This window comes from Rhea americana, unplaced genomic scaffold (assembly GCF_003343005.1).
Source record: "Rhea americana isolate MKP2758 unplaced genomic scaffold, rheAme1 scaffold_74, whole genome shotgun sequence".
Lineage (NCBI taxonomy): Eukaryota > Metazoa > Chordata > Aves > Rheiformes > Rheidae > Rhea > Rhea americana.
The window spans coordinates 2974795-2991844 of NW_028186912.1; the positions used below are offsets into that span (position 1 = coordinate 2974795).

General features: G+C 37.8%; 1 protein-coding gene across 1 annotated transcript in view; it reads left to right on the plus strand.

Annotated features, from left to right (window-relative positions):
- Positions 1 to 607: 607 nt before the first annotated feature.
- Positions 608 to 17050, plus strand: part of MRPS27 (mitochondrial ribosomal protein S27) — a gene marked incomplete at its 5' end in the record, with an annotated part of 46465 nt that continues 30022 nt past the window's right edge. The window contains 4 exons of the mRNA XM_085322052.1: positions 608 to 701; positions 1307 to 1384; positions 7202 to 7272; positions 9278 to 9336. Coding sequence (XP_085178178.1) covers positions 608 to 701; positions 1307 to 1384; positions 7202 to 7272; positions 9278 to 9336 — 302 coding nt within the window. The remainder of the gene's footprint in view (positions 702 to 1306; positions 1385 to 7201; positions 7273 to 9277; positions 9337 to 17050) is intronic.

Consider the following 17050-nt stretch of genomic DNA (forward strand, 5'->3'; position numbering starts at 1 on the left):
TGGGGCGGCGCTGGAAGCGGCGCGGCGCGGCGGGGGCGCGGGGCGGGAGCGCGCGGAGCGGAGCGCGGCTGCCGGTGTGCCCGCCGCCTCCCTGACCTCTGGCGTACTGCGCTGGGGCCGAGCTTCTCGCCCCGCAGGAGTTACGCGGCGTTGCGTGGAGGCCGCCAGGCCCGAGGCGGTAGGTGTTCGGCAAAACCTCCCCAGTCAAGGCGGCACAAGCGCGGCCGAGATCAGCGCTTCTGAAAAGATGTCTTTGCGAAAGCGCTGGGGAGGTGCAGCTCGGCGACGTTTCCGTAGGGAGACGTTGGGCAACTTTGTTGTGCCTCTGCAGCTTAACTCGCTGCCGGTGTCGCTRTATGGCTTCCTGAGAGCCAGATGTCCGTATTTCAAGTCTCAGCTGTGCTCTGGCGCTGTGGCCGCTCGGAGCTGCACCAGCACGGAGGATGCARACGCGCCTGCCTGCCGTGTCCTTGGCTGTGAGGAAGCGCTCAAAACTTTATCTTAAAAAAAATCTTGTGTATGCATCACTTACCAGTATAATGACAAAAGCCTTAAATAAAAAAAAAAACTGTTTTTGGACTGTTTGGTAAAGCTATGTACATAATAATATGCTATAACTGAGGCTCCAAGTACGAGGTCTTTTTGGAAAAAAAATTGCAAAGATGTTCRGGAGCTGGGCATCCGTATTTGTCAGAAAAAGGGTAAGGTAAAAGAGGATAATTATTTTGCTTTCAACAGTAACAAAGTTTTATTGGTAGTGGATAGATTTTCAGATAATGGTTTTAAGGTAATTGCTAAGAATTCTGGGTAGCATAGTAATTAGCATAACAATGTTTATTTTTATAATACTTCGCATTTCGTAACATTAATTTTTACAACCTCCGGTTTACGTTTCTATGTCCTTCTTCCACAAATTTTACCCTGATGTTCATCATGCATCTTCAAGGCCTTATCCTGTTAATGATGCACAAGTGTTTTATGCTTATGCTTCTACACCTGCATTTTATTAAATGTGAACATTTGACAAAAAGGGTCTATATGCGCAACAAATTTATTTTTTATTGTTGTTTGGTTTTTTTGTGCCTTTATAATTGCCTTAAAAACAGATTTGAGTTTTGGAGAAATTTGTCTAATGCTGAAAAAACTTCTGGGGGAAAACTTTTTGCTATATTAAAAATCACAAGGTAATGGCTTGTCCTAATAAAAGGAGAGCAAACTGATACAGTAGCTGCTTGTAACAGCTGTACCATAAAGGTAGTTTAATGCATCCAGCTTAGTAAATYTAACAGATTTCTTTTTTCATTAGGCAGAAGATCTCTTCTTTCTGCAGCATATGTGGACAGCTCAAAATGGGAAAACAGAAAAAAAGAAGAGCATAACCTGGGTGAGTAGAGTTTCTTTCTTTTTTTCTCCAACTAATTAATTGCAAACCTAAAATAATTTTAGACTAGTTCATGATTCATGAATACTTCAGAATAAGAGTATGTGTGGAAAAAAATACTTCTGATATTCTGTGTCTAAATCTGCCCCATATTCTAAAAATCGGTCTTGTATGTTCAAACTTACATACAGAAACAAATCAGAATTTGCCCAGCTAATTAATGTTTGGTTTCTATAAAGTGATATTTTTTCTTTCACAAAATCCAAAGCTTTTATGAATGTCTTATTTTTGTGTCTGAAAATTGGAAGACTATATTCTTTGTTGAAATTTTAAGATTTAATTAGTAATTGTAATGAAATGTAAAAAACCACTTATTATATAAGTAGTAGAGGTCATTACTGTTTAAGAATGGTATTTTAAAAGAACATTCTTTTCACAATTTTACAGGAGGAAAAAATTGTATTTCTTACTGAAATKTTATGTTTTCGGAGGAAAAATATTTCAGATAAGTTTTAAATTAAAACTATGGTACTGAAAACCCTCTTGGGAATTTCATAGGTAAACTCCTCTTCAGCTAGACTTTATGTCAAATGACATTCTACCWTCTTTCTGGTAAATATATTGCATGGAAAACATCATGGCAAAGTTTTTTCTACGCTAAAGATACGAATATATTATTTGGTACCATGAGTAAAACTGTCTTAGAGAATCCCTTAGTACATATTCTTTATCTTCCATTTTTCATTCCTGAGTTTTCTACACCCTTGGACCATATTTGTTAATTGTAACATAGATAATGGGGCTGGAAAAAGAATCTGCAAGTGGAATTCAAGGTCTTTTGTCAGGYAGGAAGACAGACAGTGACCAGAATGATGTCTTTAGCATTGTATGCATCAGTTTGTTTTTGTTACTTACGCATGAACTGATGATTGATACTGTCAACGTGTTTTATTCTACTTGAGCCAGAATCAGCTGGTGGGTGCTCATGACTGCAGCTTGGATCCATCAGAGACTGTTGGACCTTGTAACACTTCATGGTCAATGGGACTGGTCACCTTTGTGTATGCCTTTTTGAGGTTTGAGCCACAGACATTAATGACCTGGAATGTATGTGAATTGGTTACCTCCAGATGAAAAATGATTCCTATTTTGATCAGATTCCTAGGGAACAGAAATTCATTGTAAAGAAAAACACTGTTGTGCRAGCACTCACACAGTCAATGTCTGCCTTCCCCCCAGGCTTGCCAAGACTTTTTGTGACTCTTTGGCTAGCAGAGTTCTAGCTGCTGCTGTGCTAAAGACCTTGGTCCAGAGCAGATGCCTGCTACATGCTCTCTGAAGAACTGCTTTGCATTTTCATTTTATGTTCACAGAAAAGAGAAAACAAGTTAACACAGTGTCAGCTGCATTAGCATTTTCAAAGAGGACACAGCACCACAGACATCTGCTCTATAGCCATCAATTGTGTGTTTGCACAAACAATCTTGTGTATAGTAACTGGTGACTGTAGCTGGAGTGAATTCCCTGTATTCAGGAGATACTCTCTTATTTGGATATCTCAAAACCTGTGTCTGAACTGTTATTCCAAATTATATCATGAGAATATATCTGCAGAAARAATGTTTTGATTTAAATTCCGTTTTGTTTCTCTGGGTACAATGCTGTGGTGCCATCCTGGACTCTAACTCATTTACTGTGTCCATATAAGGCACTGTTTGTTCTCGTCTTCTTAAGAATAAGTGCACATGATTGTAGTCTCCGTTTAGCATGAGTGGGCTTAGCAAACCTCAGTACTAAAAAGGTGTGGGAAAAAACAAGATTGTGTTTTGTGTGCAGAAGCATGCTTGTTCAGAAAAGTGAGGGCTGAAAATGCCATAATTTGTTATTTTTAAACTGTTGACTGGTAGGAATATATCTATTTAATAGTAATCTGGATTCTACTTATTAAGAATTGAGTATCAAGGAAACAGCAGGCATGACTGGGCTTAGAGACTCTAATGTTGCAGTTGGTTTGTCGCTAACAAGAATAAGATGAGGTGATGGTAAGTGTTTTCATGACAAGCAGGGAGATTATCAAAATCTAAGGAGATGGTAAAAAAAAAAAAAAAAAAAAAAAGTGGAATAGAAAACATCTTTTTGTTTAGAAAAGCTTTTAGTATCAGAAGTATGTGGCTCATCAGCTGTCTGGGAGGAACACCAGGTGGCAGTGCTGCCTTTGCAGACTTGAATAATTTCCATTCAAAGCATTCTTTGGTACAAAGCTGTAGGTCTTTCCAGAAGCTACTAGGGGTGTGGATATTGTGAGAAATACAGAACATAAACCTGTGAGGCAGAGTGTTCACCTCAGCCACCTTTTATATTTCTCTTGTGCCAATAAAATAAATCAAGGCTTTCTTTTATGAAAACTAAATGTTTGCTTGTGAGTTCAGCCCATCATCCCTAACATGGGTAAACTTTGGATGACTGTTCTATCAGCTTTCTAGTTGCTGCCACAACACTGGATTTCAACCCTGTCATGGAGGGATCACTTCTAAGAGTGAGAAGGTAGTTCCAAGACCTTACATAGTGACTGAATATTCCATTTGTCAGAGTGGTTGTGTGCTGTGGATAGGCATAYGCTGGGAATCAAACTGAAACCATATGGATTTCATAGACAACCAGATAGGTATTAGATGTCATAAACAGTAAATTAGAAGGTGAAGGACTTTATTTTCCCAATTGTTGTCCTGAATCACCTAGTTGTGGGAAGCAAGAAATAGAGTTTCTATGAACAAATGAAAAAAATAAGCAAACAAAATCCTAGATGCTGTTTTAAAGACAACTGTCAAGTCACACCCAAAAGTGAAGTGACCTCTGCTTAGACTTACAGTTTGTTTTTTAGTTTGTTCCTAAACTAAAAACTAATCCATGAGGTTCTGCAAGATACAAAAATATTTTTGTGGAGGAATTAAAGTTTTGTAAAAGTTATTTTCGTATTAATTCATTTTTAGACAATAGGTGTAAGAGAGTTGATATACTAGTGTCCTCTTTGATAATGACTAGCAGATAAATAGTGTAAAGACACTTGCAACATRTATCTGTTAGAATGTAGGTAAGATTTTACTTTGGCCATAAAGGCACTTGCTTTCTAGGCTGACGTTAGCACTCAGGTTTTACTATCAACAGTGCTAAAAGACTCGAGCATTCATGCTCTTACATTCTAGTATTTCTATCAAGATATTTTTAATTGACAGAAAACAATACAGTTGATTATTGAACAGCAATTTACGGAGTAAGCTTGGTTCACAGAAGGTAGCTGAACTATTTCAAATCATGAATCTGAGGGAAAAAATCTACTCTTTGAAGAAAGCAAACTAGGAAACAGTTACTCATTGCAAATTATTCATGTTTAGAAACTACAGCAGAAACGGCAGTTTGTCTGGCAACAAAGTGAAATTTCCAATTAGCTTGATTTCTCTCTTATTCTTTAAGATTTGATCAGCTTTCATTTTACCGTGATTCTTATGCTAGAGCTGATAGATGGGTGCTTCATGTTGCTTTCCATGCTAAAGTTTTGATGGAGAGTTCCAGCTTTTCAGACAGCACAAAAGATCAATCATTAAAATTCTGTGTGAAYGCTCCCAGAGGAGGCCCATATATAAATGGCTGGCGGTCTTGGGATCCTACCCTTTTGGCATTGTATTCATTTGGTTTATATTTTTCTTTAGTCTGTCAGGRTTTCTGAGATGGGCTCTTCAGCTTCATGAGCACCTAGACAAAAGAAATCCTAGATGCAGGGCCTGAGTGTGGCCTGGAYGGTCTTAGGTATCAGCTTCCAGTTCTCAAAGGGAGATGCATGATAACTTGGTGAATTTGGAAAAATGGTTGTGGAATAGATAGATGTGATCCTGACCTGTGCAGTTGTTCATCTAGGAGTGGCATTGCCATGTCATTAAAAAAGCAGATTTTTGAGTGAATATTTGCCAATGTTTTTTTTCGATGTTTTCTCTGAGCGCAGGTAAAGGATGGTAGCTAACAGCTGGCCTAGTACGTTTAGGCAAACATCTAGCCTTTTTCTCACTCCTGTTGACTTGGCTGCAACATCTATTCTGCCTTAACTTCTAACATTACTGATTGTGATTCATGAGCAGTGGAACCATGCTCTAACATGATCATCATGAATGGTACAGAAAAGGGTAATATAAAGTTCTTCTTATAAGGATACTCCCACAGAAAATTCTTTATCGTTAAAAGAGTTGTCTGCTATTATAGTGATTATGCAGTACAGAATTGCTTTGGTGGCCCACCTCATCTTGACATCCTGTGTTGTATTTCGTCAGAGCTGATGCTTCCTCAGTGCTCTTGCCCCAGATTTCCCTTCCCTTTCATGATCACGTGATGTTGTCTGCCTTCCCTCAGCCAGAGATAACTGTATGTAAGGAATGTTCTTTTTTGTGTTTTGAAAAGCACCCCTCAGGAAGATGCTATGTAAATACAAAAAAATGGTATGCAGTGGACAGCAACATTATTCAAACTAGGAGTTTAACGCTTAACTCCAAACCAAGACTCCAGTGTTTTAACTGCAGCAACAATCTTTGCATGTGTATTGTGATTTGAGAATGTACCTGTAAGATCACAGTAGCACTGAATGCTGTTCTTACTATTGGAAGTACATGTATCCCTTAGTATTCACTAGAGGTTCTGGAGCATTTTTAAGATGGTGGATAGTGATATTGCTTGTTCTGCGGACAGTGTGTTCACAGACTGCATCCCTCAGAGATGCTGCTTGTTACTGGTGCAGTGCTGATTACCTGTCCTGGCCAGTTTTGCTGGTGGGGAAGGGTTGATTGAGATGTGGTGCTGCAGATTGMACCCACCTCATGTTTCACTGAGTTGCAGAGTTCAGATGACTGTTGTGACCTCTCTGCAAAATGAATTGCAAAGCTAGCAAGCCCGTCAGTTCTTGTAGCGTGGCCAATGGGGCTGATCCGGAGGTGTAAAAGGAGGCTATTGCTGAGTTAAAAACAGCTGGAGTCTCCATATGCAAAGGATAAAGGGAGGTGCTAGGGATGCAAAGAGAATACTTAGGTTTCCTGGTGCTGGAAGGTGCAGGAGGATAGAAAGTGTATGATAGATATCTCTAAATATTATAGGTGGAGTGCCATCAGTGTGGCCTCTGGAAAGAGGCAGCTGACACTAAGCACACAGTAAACAGTTTACTCTTCCTGGGTTGTCGTTATTTTCCAGGAAGAATACAAAAATAAAACTCCAAATTGTATTCGTCAAGTTCAGTGTTCGGCTATCTGCTGAACAGTCGAAAGCTTGAGGTTGCTGTGTRGTCAATAATATAATATTATTATATGACTGCTGGAACAGAAAGCTGTAAAGTTAGTAAGGTACTGGCCCAGTGTCCAGTTTGATTAACTGGATTTCTTTTAATTGCTGTTTGTGCCTGTAGGGTTTATCAGATTGGTACTGCTTGTTTCTATGTCTCATTGTTTTGCTGTAAAATGAAGGAGGAACCCAACCCAAAAGCACTGCCTAGCAAATGCTAAGCTTGAAAGTAAGTGTGAATTTTCAAGATATCTACTCAGGTTTTTTAGCTATAGTATAAAATCATCGTGTTGAAAATCCCTCCGTATCATATTTTCTGTTCAAATATTTGTCAAATTATTGAACAATATTGTTTTCATACAACTTCAGAATCAGAGTTACAGAAGGTGTTATTAGGGAACCAACATTAAACTTCATGGACACAGGTTCTATTCCAAGTTATATGATAGCTCTGTAGATTTTCCTATACTCTCAGCTGATTAAACATTCTTATTCTGTTTTCTGCAGCTGAATTAGCCACCTTAATGGACAGAACCTATGAAAGAAAACTGCCTGTCAGCTCTTTGACAATAGCCCGGGTAAGGAATAAATTCCAATCATAAAGTGATAGGAATGACAACAGAATGCTTATGAAATCAAGTGAGCTCAGAAGGGATAAATGATATCACCTCTGCTGGGAGTTCTGGGGTCGTAAATGTCTTGTTATACTGTTAAATTGCTGTATAAAACTGTTTTATTGTTTCTTTGTGCTCATTAGTTAGTACCTGGGCTGTGTGGTCTTCAGAAAGGAAATAGGTTATTTTTCTGTTGGGTAGTGTTCAGCAAAGTGGAGCCTCGCTCTGTTACTAGGCTATGTATTTTCATAATATATGCTCCTTGCCTTCTTGTGGTTTCTGTCTTTGTCAATAAGAGCTTTAACACCCCACCCCTCAGGCACTTTATAGGAACCCAGGCTGCTAAGGGAATGCATTGAATTAGCACACTGCCTGTCTGCGTGCATCTTCCTATACTTCCCGGCTCCTTTGGGAATAAGGCAGGAGTGGCTACGTTTTGCTGCTACATTTTTCTTTCTTCGCCTCAGCAGACTCTGGCAAGACAAATGCTGACATGGGTTAAGTGAAGCCATTACTCTTACTGGAATTAGTAACCAGAGCCATCCTTTGGATGGTTTAATCTGGGAAGGGAAAGTGAAAGCAGAGGTGCAAGATGTGCTTTTACATTCTGTACGTAAATGGATTGTCATACAGAAAAAGCAGAATAAACACAGCACTTCATTTTAAAAATAAAGTTTCAAAATTCAGAATTATCCAGAAAAGCTGAGTCACCACCATGGCACCTAAGTGACAATTACACTTACCAGGATCATTGGTACCAGTAACTGAAGAGTCATAGAACATTTTTTAACATAACCAAACATTGTCGATCATTTCTTCTGAGACACTGTCCACAAGGGATGTGGGTGTTSCTCTCTCCTTTTGTTATTTAATCAGCTTTATTCCTTTTCTTCCTCACACTCCTGCTTTGGGATAATGTTTTTTCTGGAGAGGTAGCATTTCCAGACTATCAAATAGCCCTACTTTCCAATACCTGTWGTTCACAGATAAGATTCTCATTTCTTAAAATATCAATGAAACATACAAGCATGCTATTGCCATACTCAGAGATGAGATCTGCGTGTAGACAGTGTGCAAGGAGAAATAAGACACTGGAAAGCAAATCAAGTGGAGCTATTGTTTCTAGCCTACTCGTAGGATAAAGAGAAACACTGACCTTGAGATCATGCTGTTTATATGTTCTAAGCCAAAGGCTTTATATGGAGGAGTCTCTGGAGTGTTCCAGTGTCTTTGTCCTCATGTTAGCTAAATCTACAGGAAAACAGGATTCATTGTTACCATAACACAAAGTCTGGTTGAAAAATTTGCTTTGATTTAAACGTTTGGTAGCACTGAAAAATTTGAAGATTGCCTGGGGTAGATGAAGTTTTACACGGGAGGAAAGTTGTACTTGAAGCCTTGTGGGGATTTTGTTTTTTCATACTGTTACTTATTTATGCTCTGAGAGATCCTAGGCAAGACTGAGACTAGTGAAATACAAAATAGTATTGTCCCTGTACTTCAGAATTTATAGTATGAATAGGCAAGACAGATAAATGTTAGGGAAAGAATGCCTTTTAGGAAGAGAACTAAGACATGTTGAGAATTACCCAAATTAGACAACAGAGTTAAGAACTAAATGCAGATTCAAATTAAAGGATGTGATTAAAGTGAAGTAATTTACAGGAGAGCAATAAAAGTACCAGATACTGGATTATATGGACGTCATTCTTAGATGGTCTCCATGTTTTCAAGATATGTAGCATTTATTAGAGGTCGGTTTAGTCTTTTCTGGATCATTTTTGAAAGATTTTAATTTTAGCAGTGTTGGAGAAACCTGACTAGTAGTAAACAAGATTCGAAGACCTCCATTACTGTCAAACACTTAGATAAGCAATACAAATCTGCTCCCTTTATTCAAGTGGCATTTTATTCTAATGTGTTTTGTGAGTGCTCCATCTGAAGCTTCTATTTTTTATTTTTCAATCAGTTTGTTGACAACATTTCTTCACGAGAGGAGGTGGATCAAGCGGAGTATTACCTTTACAAGTAAGTGTCTTTCCCCGAGACATGAACTTTGAGACATGCAAGTAAATACCATGAAGCCGTGGCATTTTAAGACTCTTGACTCTTTCCAATATGTTGGCTTAGATTTCTCTATTTCAAAATATGTGCATCTACTTGTCTTAGAATTCTCAGCTGAAGGCCTTTTGAAAACTTCTGCTGTTGTTATGGGTACCCTCTTTCCTGACCTCTGGCATTGACAACAGTCAAGCCTGCTAGTCTGAGCCACTGAACAGCTAATACAGCCGCCAACTATGACTTAAATTAGGGATGCTGAAATTGTACAGAATTTTGTCTATTTAGATTTTTTTCCTTTTGTTGCTTTTTTTCCCTCCCTCTAAGTCATAATTTGACTGAATTGGCTAAGTGTGTGTTTGCATGTGTAAGTGTAGGAGTCATGGAAGCTTTTGAGTTTGTTTCCTCAGAATGAGCAGAACAGAGAACTGGGTTGTTGTGGTAATGATGAAGTCAGGAAGACTAAAGGAAGTATAGTTGTTTATCCCCTTGAAACTTTGTGTTTAGATAAGCTGTGTAGTTCACATTATGCAAAGGTTTGGGGTTTTTTTGCAACTATTTTTCTGTTTGCTGAGGTATATTTGGTACCTTTTCTGCTAGCATTAAGTTGAGTACTTGCTTACGTCAGGTCAAACCATCTCCGTATTGACTTTGAGARGGCAGTGAATCTTGCTGATCACTAAAATAAATTATCACTTTTATGGATGATTATACATTTCGAGAGCTGGGTTTCCTAAGGAGAAAGTAACTGATCTTTTCAAAGTTCATGAGATAACATTTGCTTTACAAATAATGTCAGGTTATTATTTGTAAACAATAATGATTGTTATTTTAACAAAGAAATTTACCATCTGATTGCTTTAAGTATACATATAGTTGTAAGTGCACAACAGCATTAGACTTCAGATCTCTGATTATGAACTGCTGGTACTAATGGGGAACTTCAGAGCTTCAAGAAGGAAATGAACGAAACTCTGTTTGCTAATACTTGCAATATCTTAAAATGAAAAAATAAAAGGAGGAGGAAGACTCACACAGTGCAGGTTAGTGGAGCTTTCGTTCCTTCTGATCAAGTCAAGCCCTGTAGGGTAAGGGATCTTCTAATGCCCAGACATCCAAGAGGAATGTGTGGTAGTTTAATTATTCAATCTCAAAATGGTGTAGACCAAAACCAGATAGTAAAGACTGAGCTATTCATATCTGGTATATYTTATGGGCTATTTCTTCCTTCTTGAAAGCAAGAAGTCCAGGGCGAATGAAGAGAAAATTGTGAGCATAGAAAAGCTTTTTTAATAAGAAGGAAAGAATAGATAGAATAGGAATCTTTAGCATATAAATTATTTTCCTGCTGTTCATCCGTGCCTGATTAGGATGTCAGTTTAAAAACAGGTGTTTATCCTTAAGACCACATTCTAAAGGAAAGATTAGCAGTTCAAAAATAATTACAGCTATTTACCACTTCTCTAAGAAATAATAATTTTCCTGTGGCTGGTGAGAGCATGGTTATGTGCACATTAAATATGATAAGTCATTATTGACACAGATTTTAATAGCTAGTAAGGAGAAAATAGAAACATACTGATGTGCAGTGTGGCTTGTCAGGCAGCAGTCAGAAATTTTCTTGCATATTTTCTTATGATCCTGCTTGTTTTGGCTGTTGCAAAGTGTTTAGTCTTTTGTGATGTTATTGTTTGTTTTCCAGGACACTACCTTCCATCATCATCGATAAAACTACTTGTTGTCAAAATGCATTGATATGCAGGTAGTGAAACAGTGCAGAGAGGTCTGCAATTCATGTGAAAATGTAAAAATCCCAATTATAACATCATTTTCCCTTTCAAATTAAAGTAAGGGTGCTAGCTTCAGGAAACAAGAGAAATGGGTGGTATCCACGAAGTCTCTTTTATTGTTCTTTACATTTTGCACTTAGGCTAGAGTTCAAATGAAGGACATGTTTATAAACGAGATCTCTTTGCAGCTGGGAGGTTGTTTGACACAGAAAAAGAGCACTGCGCAGACTTCAGACAGCCACACCATGAGGTATAAAGGAGGCAGTAGGAAGGGAGAGTTAAGAAATAGACAAGCTTTGACACTGAATCTCCTTTTTTTGGCTTGTCACTTCCTTAATGATAATGAAAACCAGTTCAAAGCACAGTCTTCTTTTTGCTTTGTGTAACAAGGGTAAGCCTTTAAAAGTAGGAAAGAAAAAGAAGAAATAAAAAAAACCCTTTCCATTGATACTGCCTGAGGTTTTCAGATCTGTTGTGAGCAAATGGTATGTATATTCCCTGATAACTTGGCTGTTTGTGCCTTTCTCCTGAACATAAATAAGCAGAACAAAAAAACTGCTATGCTTTTCCTCTTAACTGCCTACAGAGTATGAGGGGGAGATTTTGGTGCCTCTCCCCTGTGTCGGGTRCCTTCAGCAATCTGAGGTGAAGGGTAGTCAACTCGAAGCAGTCTGCAAGGCTGGGAGATGTATCTGACCAAAAAGGGCAAACTGCTGATGGGAAGAATCAGAGGGAGATAAATGGCATTTCCATGCTCCCTCTGTGGGTTTTTCCCGAAGATGGTAGTGCCAGAACTTTCAGTTGTAAACTATGTAGAGTGGGGACTTACGTTGTATTGTATCAGGCAGAGCATAGTTTTTCTGAAAAGTGGCATTCTGGAGCATTGTATTGTATTTAGGGCCCTGGACTATGATATATATATTATATTTTGACCTGCTTCAACCTTCTATGCTTTTAAAGCAATAGATCACCGGCCATACTGTCTTCACAGAGGATCTTGAACTCTCAATAACAGCTTTGTGGAAATTACTATACTACTTTGTGGGACATGTCAGTGAGATGGTAAAGGCCATTCTGAGGCATGATGTCATCTGCTTTCAGTGCTCCTCTTTTTGTTCTCTTCTGAATACTCCCCCCGCATTAGCTGTCAGACTTTAAAAAAAAAAATCCTTTCATCTCCTAGGATCCCAGCAGAAATTCTAATCAGAATGCAGAACGCTTTCTGCCAGATCAAAGACCTGCAGTTCGCCTCACTTTGTCCTGTCTCACTGAGATGTCACTATTTCTCCTTTCGGGGTGGTTTTTGGATGATAGAAATCTTAGCATAATGAAGGGAAGTTTTACGGTGACGCAACTGCTGATTCTGTGGGTAGGTTTTATGCTAACAAAGATTTTGAATGTGTTGGAAAGCTATTGTGAAAGTTTAATGTTGAGATTCCTTGAGAGGCTTTTTAATTACATTAAACCCATGACCACAGTGTTGAAAAAAGTATACGTGCTCTCTGTAAAACGTAGGTGTTAGTGTGCTATGTGTGGATATGCTCTTTAAATTCTTGCACAATCTACCTGGAATTTTTCATTGCTTTTACTTGATTGATATTTATTTATTGGAAATGCAATTGTTTCTGCATATTTTGATGTATTTTAGCTGGACTCAGTAGTTGACTATAATCACAGAATTGAACAATATCAAACTATTAGAAGTTCTTTTTAAATACGCTATTTTTGCATCTTTCTTGGTAGCTAATAATATTTTTGAAGCCTAATTTCAGCCCTGAAATCATTTTGTGACTATAGCAGTCACTGTGTATATGAAATTATGTTTATTCCTTGCAATGTCAGTATATCAGTAGTTAGTCCAACATTCATTCCCACTAATATGTTACCTTCTTTCTATATGTGCAGCTACAGGATATAATGAAAAATATTAACCTGTTCTGGTACAAATAGAAAAATAGATAGAGAAGTGACATGGACGCACTTTACAAGATATTGGTTCTTCCTTTGAGGTGCTTTCGTTATCCTAAGACTGGAGCTTACATACATTGTATCAGTTAGTAGGTCTTCGCCTTAGTGTCCTCCACAGAAACGTGAGTGTAAAAGCAATAGAGATAAATAATTCTTCTGATTCATTTATTTTTATATTATTCAAGATACGCAGCAACTGTCTTGAAGTGATGTTGAGGAGTGGTGGAAGGGTCTGGGGGAAAAATATTGTTGGTAGCCAGGCTGATGCATTTTACCAGTCTGGGAACCTACCCCAGCTGGAGCAATCCAAAATAACTTCATTCTCAGAGTCAAGCTGCTCTTTGGCAGATTGGGAGAAACAAGGAAGAGAAACACCAGAGAGGTTTATGTAATTAGAACATTCAAGTGATTTGCAAGTGATTGGCAGGAATATCTATTTTTAATGCAATTGCATTGTGATGTCCAGTGTGTGATGTTGCTCCATGAAAGAATTGTTGATTATTATCCAAGCAAATGCTGTCAGATGTAAGTCTGTAAGACTTAAGATGCAAGTCTTACAGACTCTACAGCTCCCCTGGATTCAGCTTTCACGCATTTCTACGTAGATGTGCACATGCGCTTACTCTCCGTGTCATCTTCCAGGGTTTATCCATTGTCCAGCCAGAGTCTGAACTACAGTGATCTTTGGAGAAAATAACTAGCGTCTCCATCTCAGATCTCAGAACCAAATCTCAGCAAGCCCCTAATCRTTTAGCTGTATCTCATTCAAGCGGGTGTCACTGGAACTGTGCTATGAAGTGTGGAATACCCATCAATAAGGATGTAATTCTGAAAAGCATTCTGAAGATTCTGTTCTTTAACACAGAATTTTTTAGTCATCTGCTTTTTGTAGTTCACCTATCCTTCTGTGTAAGCTTTCCTTCAAGCTTATCAGATAAATGAAACAAAATTTCTAGGCACTGCGTATAAAGGCAGAAAAAGTTGGGAGACTTTCTCTAAACAATACTCTTTTTTCAAAAAGGAAAAAAAGATTCTTCTATAGGCAGAGTACCTATATCAAGATAAGGGGGGAAAAAAACCAAAACTTCTGGAGTAGATAGAAAGATAAAGCCAGACAGCTTCAGAAATAGAAAGGACTGACTCAGTCCATACCCTGGTAGGCAAATTTTTCGTTTAKTGTTGAGAGGAAAGCTTTTATTTCCATCCTTGAAAAAAAAATAACAAAACTTTTCATATCCTTTAGACAGCCTCTTTCTTGCCAATGACCTAAAGCATTCTATATAGTAGCTAAAATAGACTGAAGTAAAATGTGAGACGTAAGAATTTAAGACCTGATCTTGATGGGATGTTGTACTTGTTTAGAGAATATGTTAAAGAAAAAAAGGTGGTTTTGTCTCAGGACTTGGCTCATACCCTCTTTAAAGCTAAATTTCACTATATCCAGTGACAATCTGGAGACTGTTTCATAAGTTCCTGCACCAGCAAAAAGCCTGGCTAGAGACAGATTTGTGCATGATATTTTGGAAATATTAAAAGTCTAGACAGAGGTTAATTTGCAGCCAAAAATGTAAAGAGTTAGCAATTCATATGAATGTGAATGAGCAGCGCAGAATAGTCTTTTATAAAAAGCTTCAGAATTTAAAACATAGAAATACACGCAGAGATTTATTAAATTGTTAGCTTGAATGACAAATACTGGAAAGAGACACGCAGGAATTAGCCCCCTCCAGCTTTCCCTGAAATTACCTTAGGGTTCCGTGGCAGCCCCTGAGTAGTATCAGCAGCCAGTACCAAACAGCAGCTCCAAGCCCCCTGTGAGCAGAAGAAAGCATGTGAAGGTACAACTTCCATTGAATGCCCTCTGTTATGGCTTTCCTAAGTGGCATTAACCAGCACAGCAATCCTGACTTTTCCAGGTAAGTAATGTTCAAGATTGCAGCTATAGGRTAAAAAACAGAATTTTTGTCAGGCTTGAAACCCCACCCAGAACTACCATGTTCCCTTTTTTTGCAAAACATTAACTTTTTGCTTATTGTATCCATCAACCTGAAACAAAAGATGCAATTATTTGCTCTTTTTTGAATCAAAATAAATAGAGCAGAAAAAGTAATGATGAACTACATCGTTAAGAAATAACCTTGCYGTGATGTGGACCAGAGCTGTTTCACTGCAGATAGGTTGATTTGAACTAGAATTATTTGAATTTTGGAATATGATCCCAGTTCAGGTCCCCAGATCAACAACAAGAAACCTTGACTGAAATAATAAGAAACTTGAACCATGTTTCAGGTTCAGAGTTTTATGATCTTTCTAAAGAAAGCCTCATTCCTGTTTTCTGGTAACCCTTTAAGCCATTTTGATTATTTTTATGCGGAATTATTATACTAAATTTGAAATTCTCTTTTTTTATTCCCTCGCCAGGAAGACCATCATATATTTACTTATATGATTAAGAAGCATTTATTTACAGGCTTAATTTATATGTTTGATTATGTTTTAGAAGTAGTTACCAGAATGCTGCTTTTCATTCATGTAAGCTCTATTTGGAAAGAAATTTGAATGAAAGTAGTACTTTTCTGTAAATGTGCACATTTTAATGAGTATATAAACAGTAATTTTATTAGATAAAATAGGGAAAACGTTTATCCAAACTTATTTTGCACTTAAAATTTAGTTATCAACTTAGTTATAAACCAAAGAAAGTCTTTTATTTAGTGAAATTAGCTGATTTTCAAGACATCAAGATTTTAGTATCTTTAGATTGAAGAGGTAAGCATGCTTGCCTACTTTTTTCAATCCCAAATTGACTCTTTACTGAGCTGAACTAAGCTGAATTCAGGAAAATAAAGAAGATACTATCATTGCAGCTGTAGAAAGGGTAACAGCCATTTAAAATTCTCATTTTAGTGGCTTAGCCAATGACTTTCTCTAGTCTATGGTTATCATGTTGGTTAAAAATTGATGGTAAAACATGTACTGCTTGAGGAAAAAAATGTATTTAATACAAGCTGTTGATTTCATTTTTTTGATGAACAATTTATTTCAAATATAAATTCCATTAAAATTTTTTATCAGCTTTAACTCACTGAGTCACACTGCTGCAGGACTGTGGTATGAGTGAAAGTGGGGAAGCCATACAGATAAATAGGTTAGGAGGTTGTAACTTCCTCTATCTTCATATATATGAAATAACAAAATAGGTTAACAATGGGAGACCATTTACTTCGGGGAATATATGTTTTTGTGTCAGTGCAAATAGTGTATACTCAAAATACTGAGCAGTCTAAATGTCATCAGGCCAAAACACCACAGAAATAAGTACAAAATCAAAAGGCTTTCCAATCAGGCAGAAAACTTCCTGAGAATGTCAGTAGTTGTGAGTATCTTAATGTATTTAGTTGTAAGGCAACTGAGTGAGTGAAAGGAGTTCATGAGCTGAATTATGGTATTGATTCACTGCCATTAGGGGTGATTTTTTGTGGGGTGAATCAGYGTGTTCACTTATGTGAAATATAAAAGCAAGTGTGAATGAGCTTCTCCTAAGATGAAAACAGTTATTTTTAAWAAAATGGATTTTTAAGAGAAGGGTGGGTATTTAGAATTTGGAAGTGTTTTTTGACTTCGTAAATTTTATTCTGAAAAAAARTGGTTAGGAACCAGAGACGAATGATATGCAGGAAGTAGTGTTGGCTCTCAAATGTTCTGGTATTGGGTGTAGGAATCACGTAGCCTGTCACGGCWGTTAAGTTGAAAATACATGTCGGTTGAATATTCATGTGGTAGAGCTGACCCACTTACCAGAGTTTACTCGGGATTTTCTGTTTGCCTTGTTTTTCCCTTGTTTGTAGCAGAAAGTAACGCCCACAGGAAGGTGGGACTGGAGATCCATTCAGAACGTGAAGCTGTTTGCAAGATTCAGGCCGCAT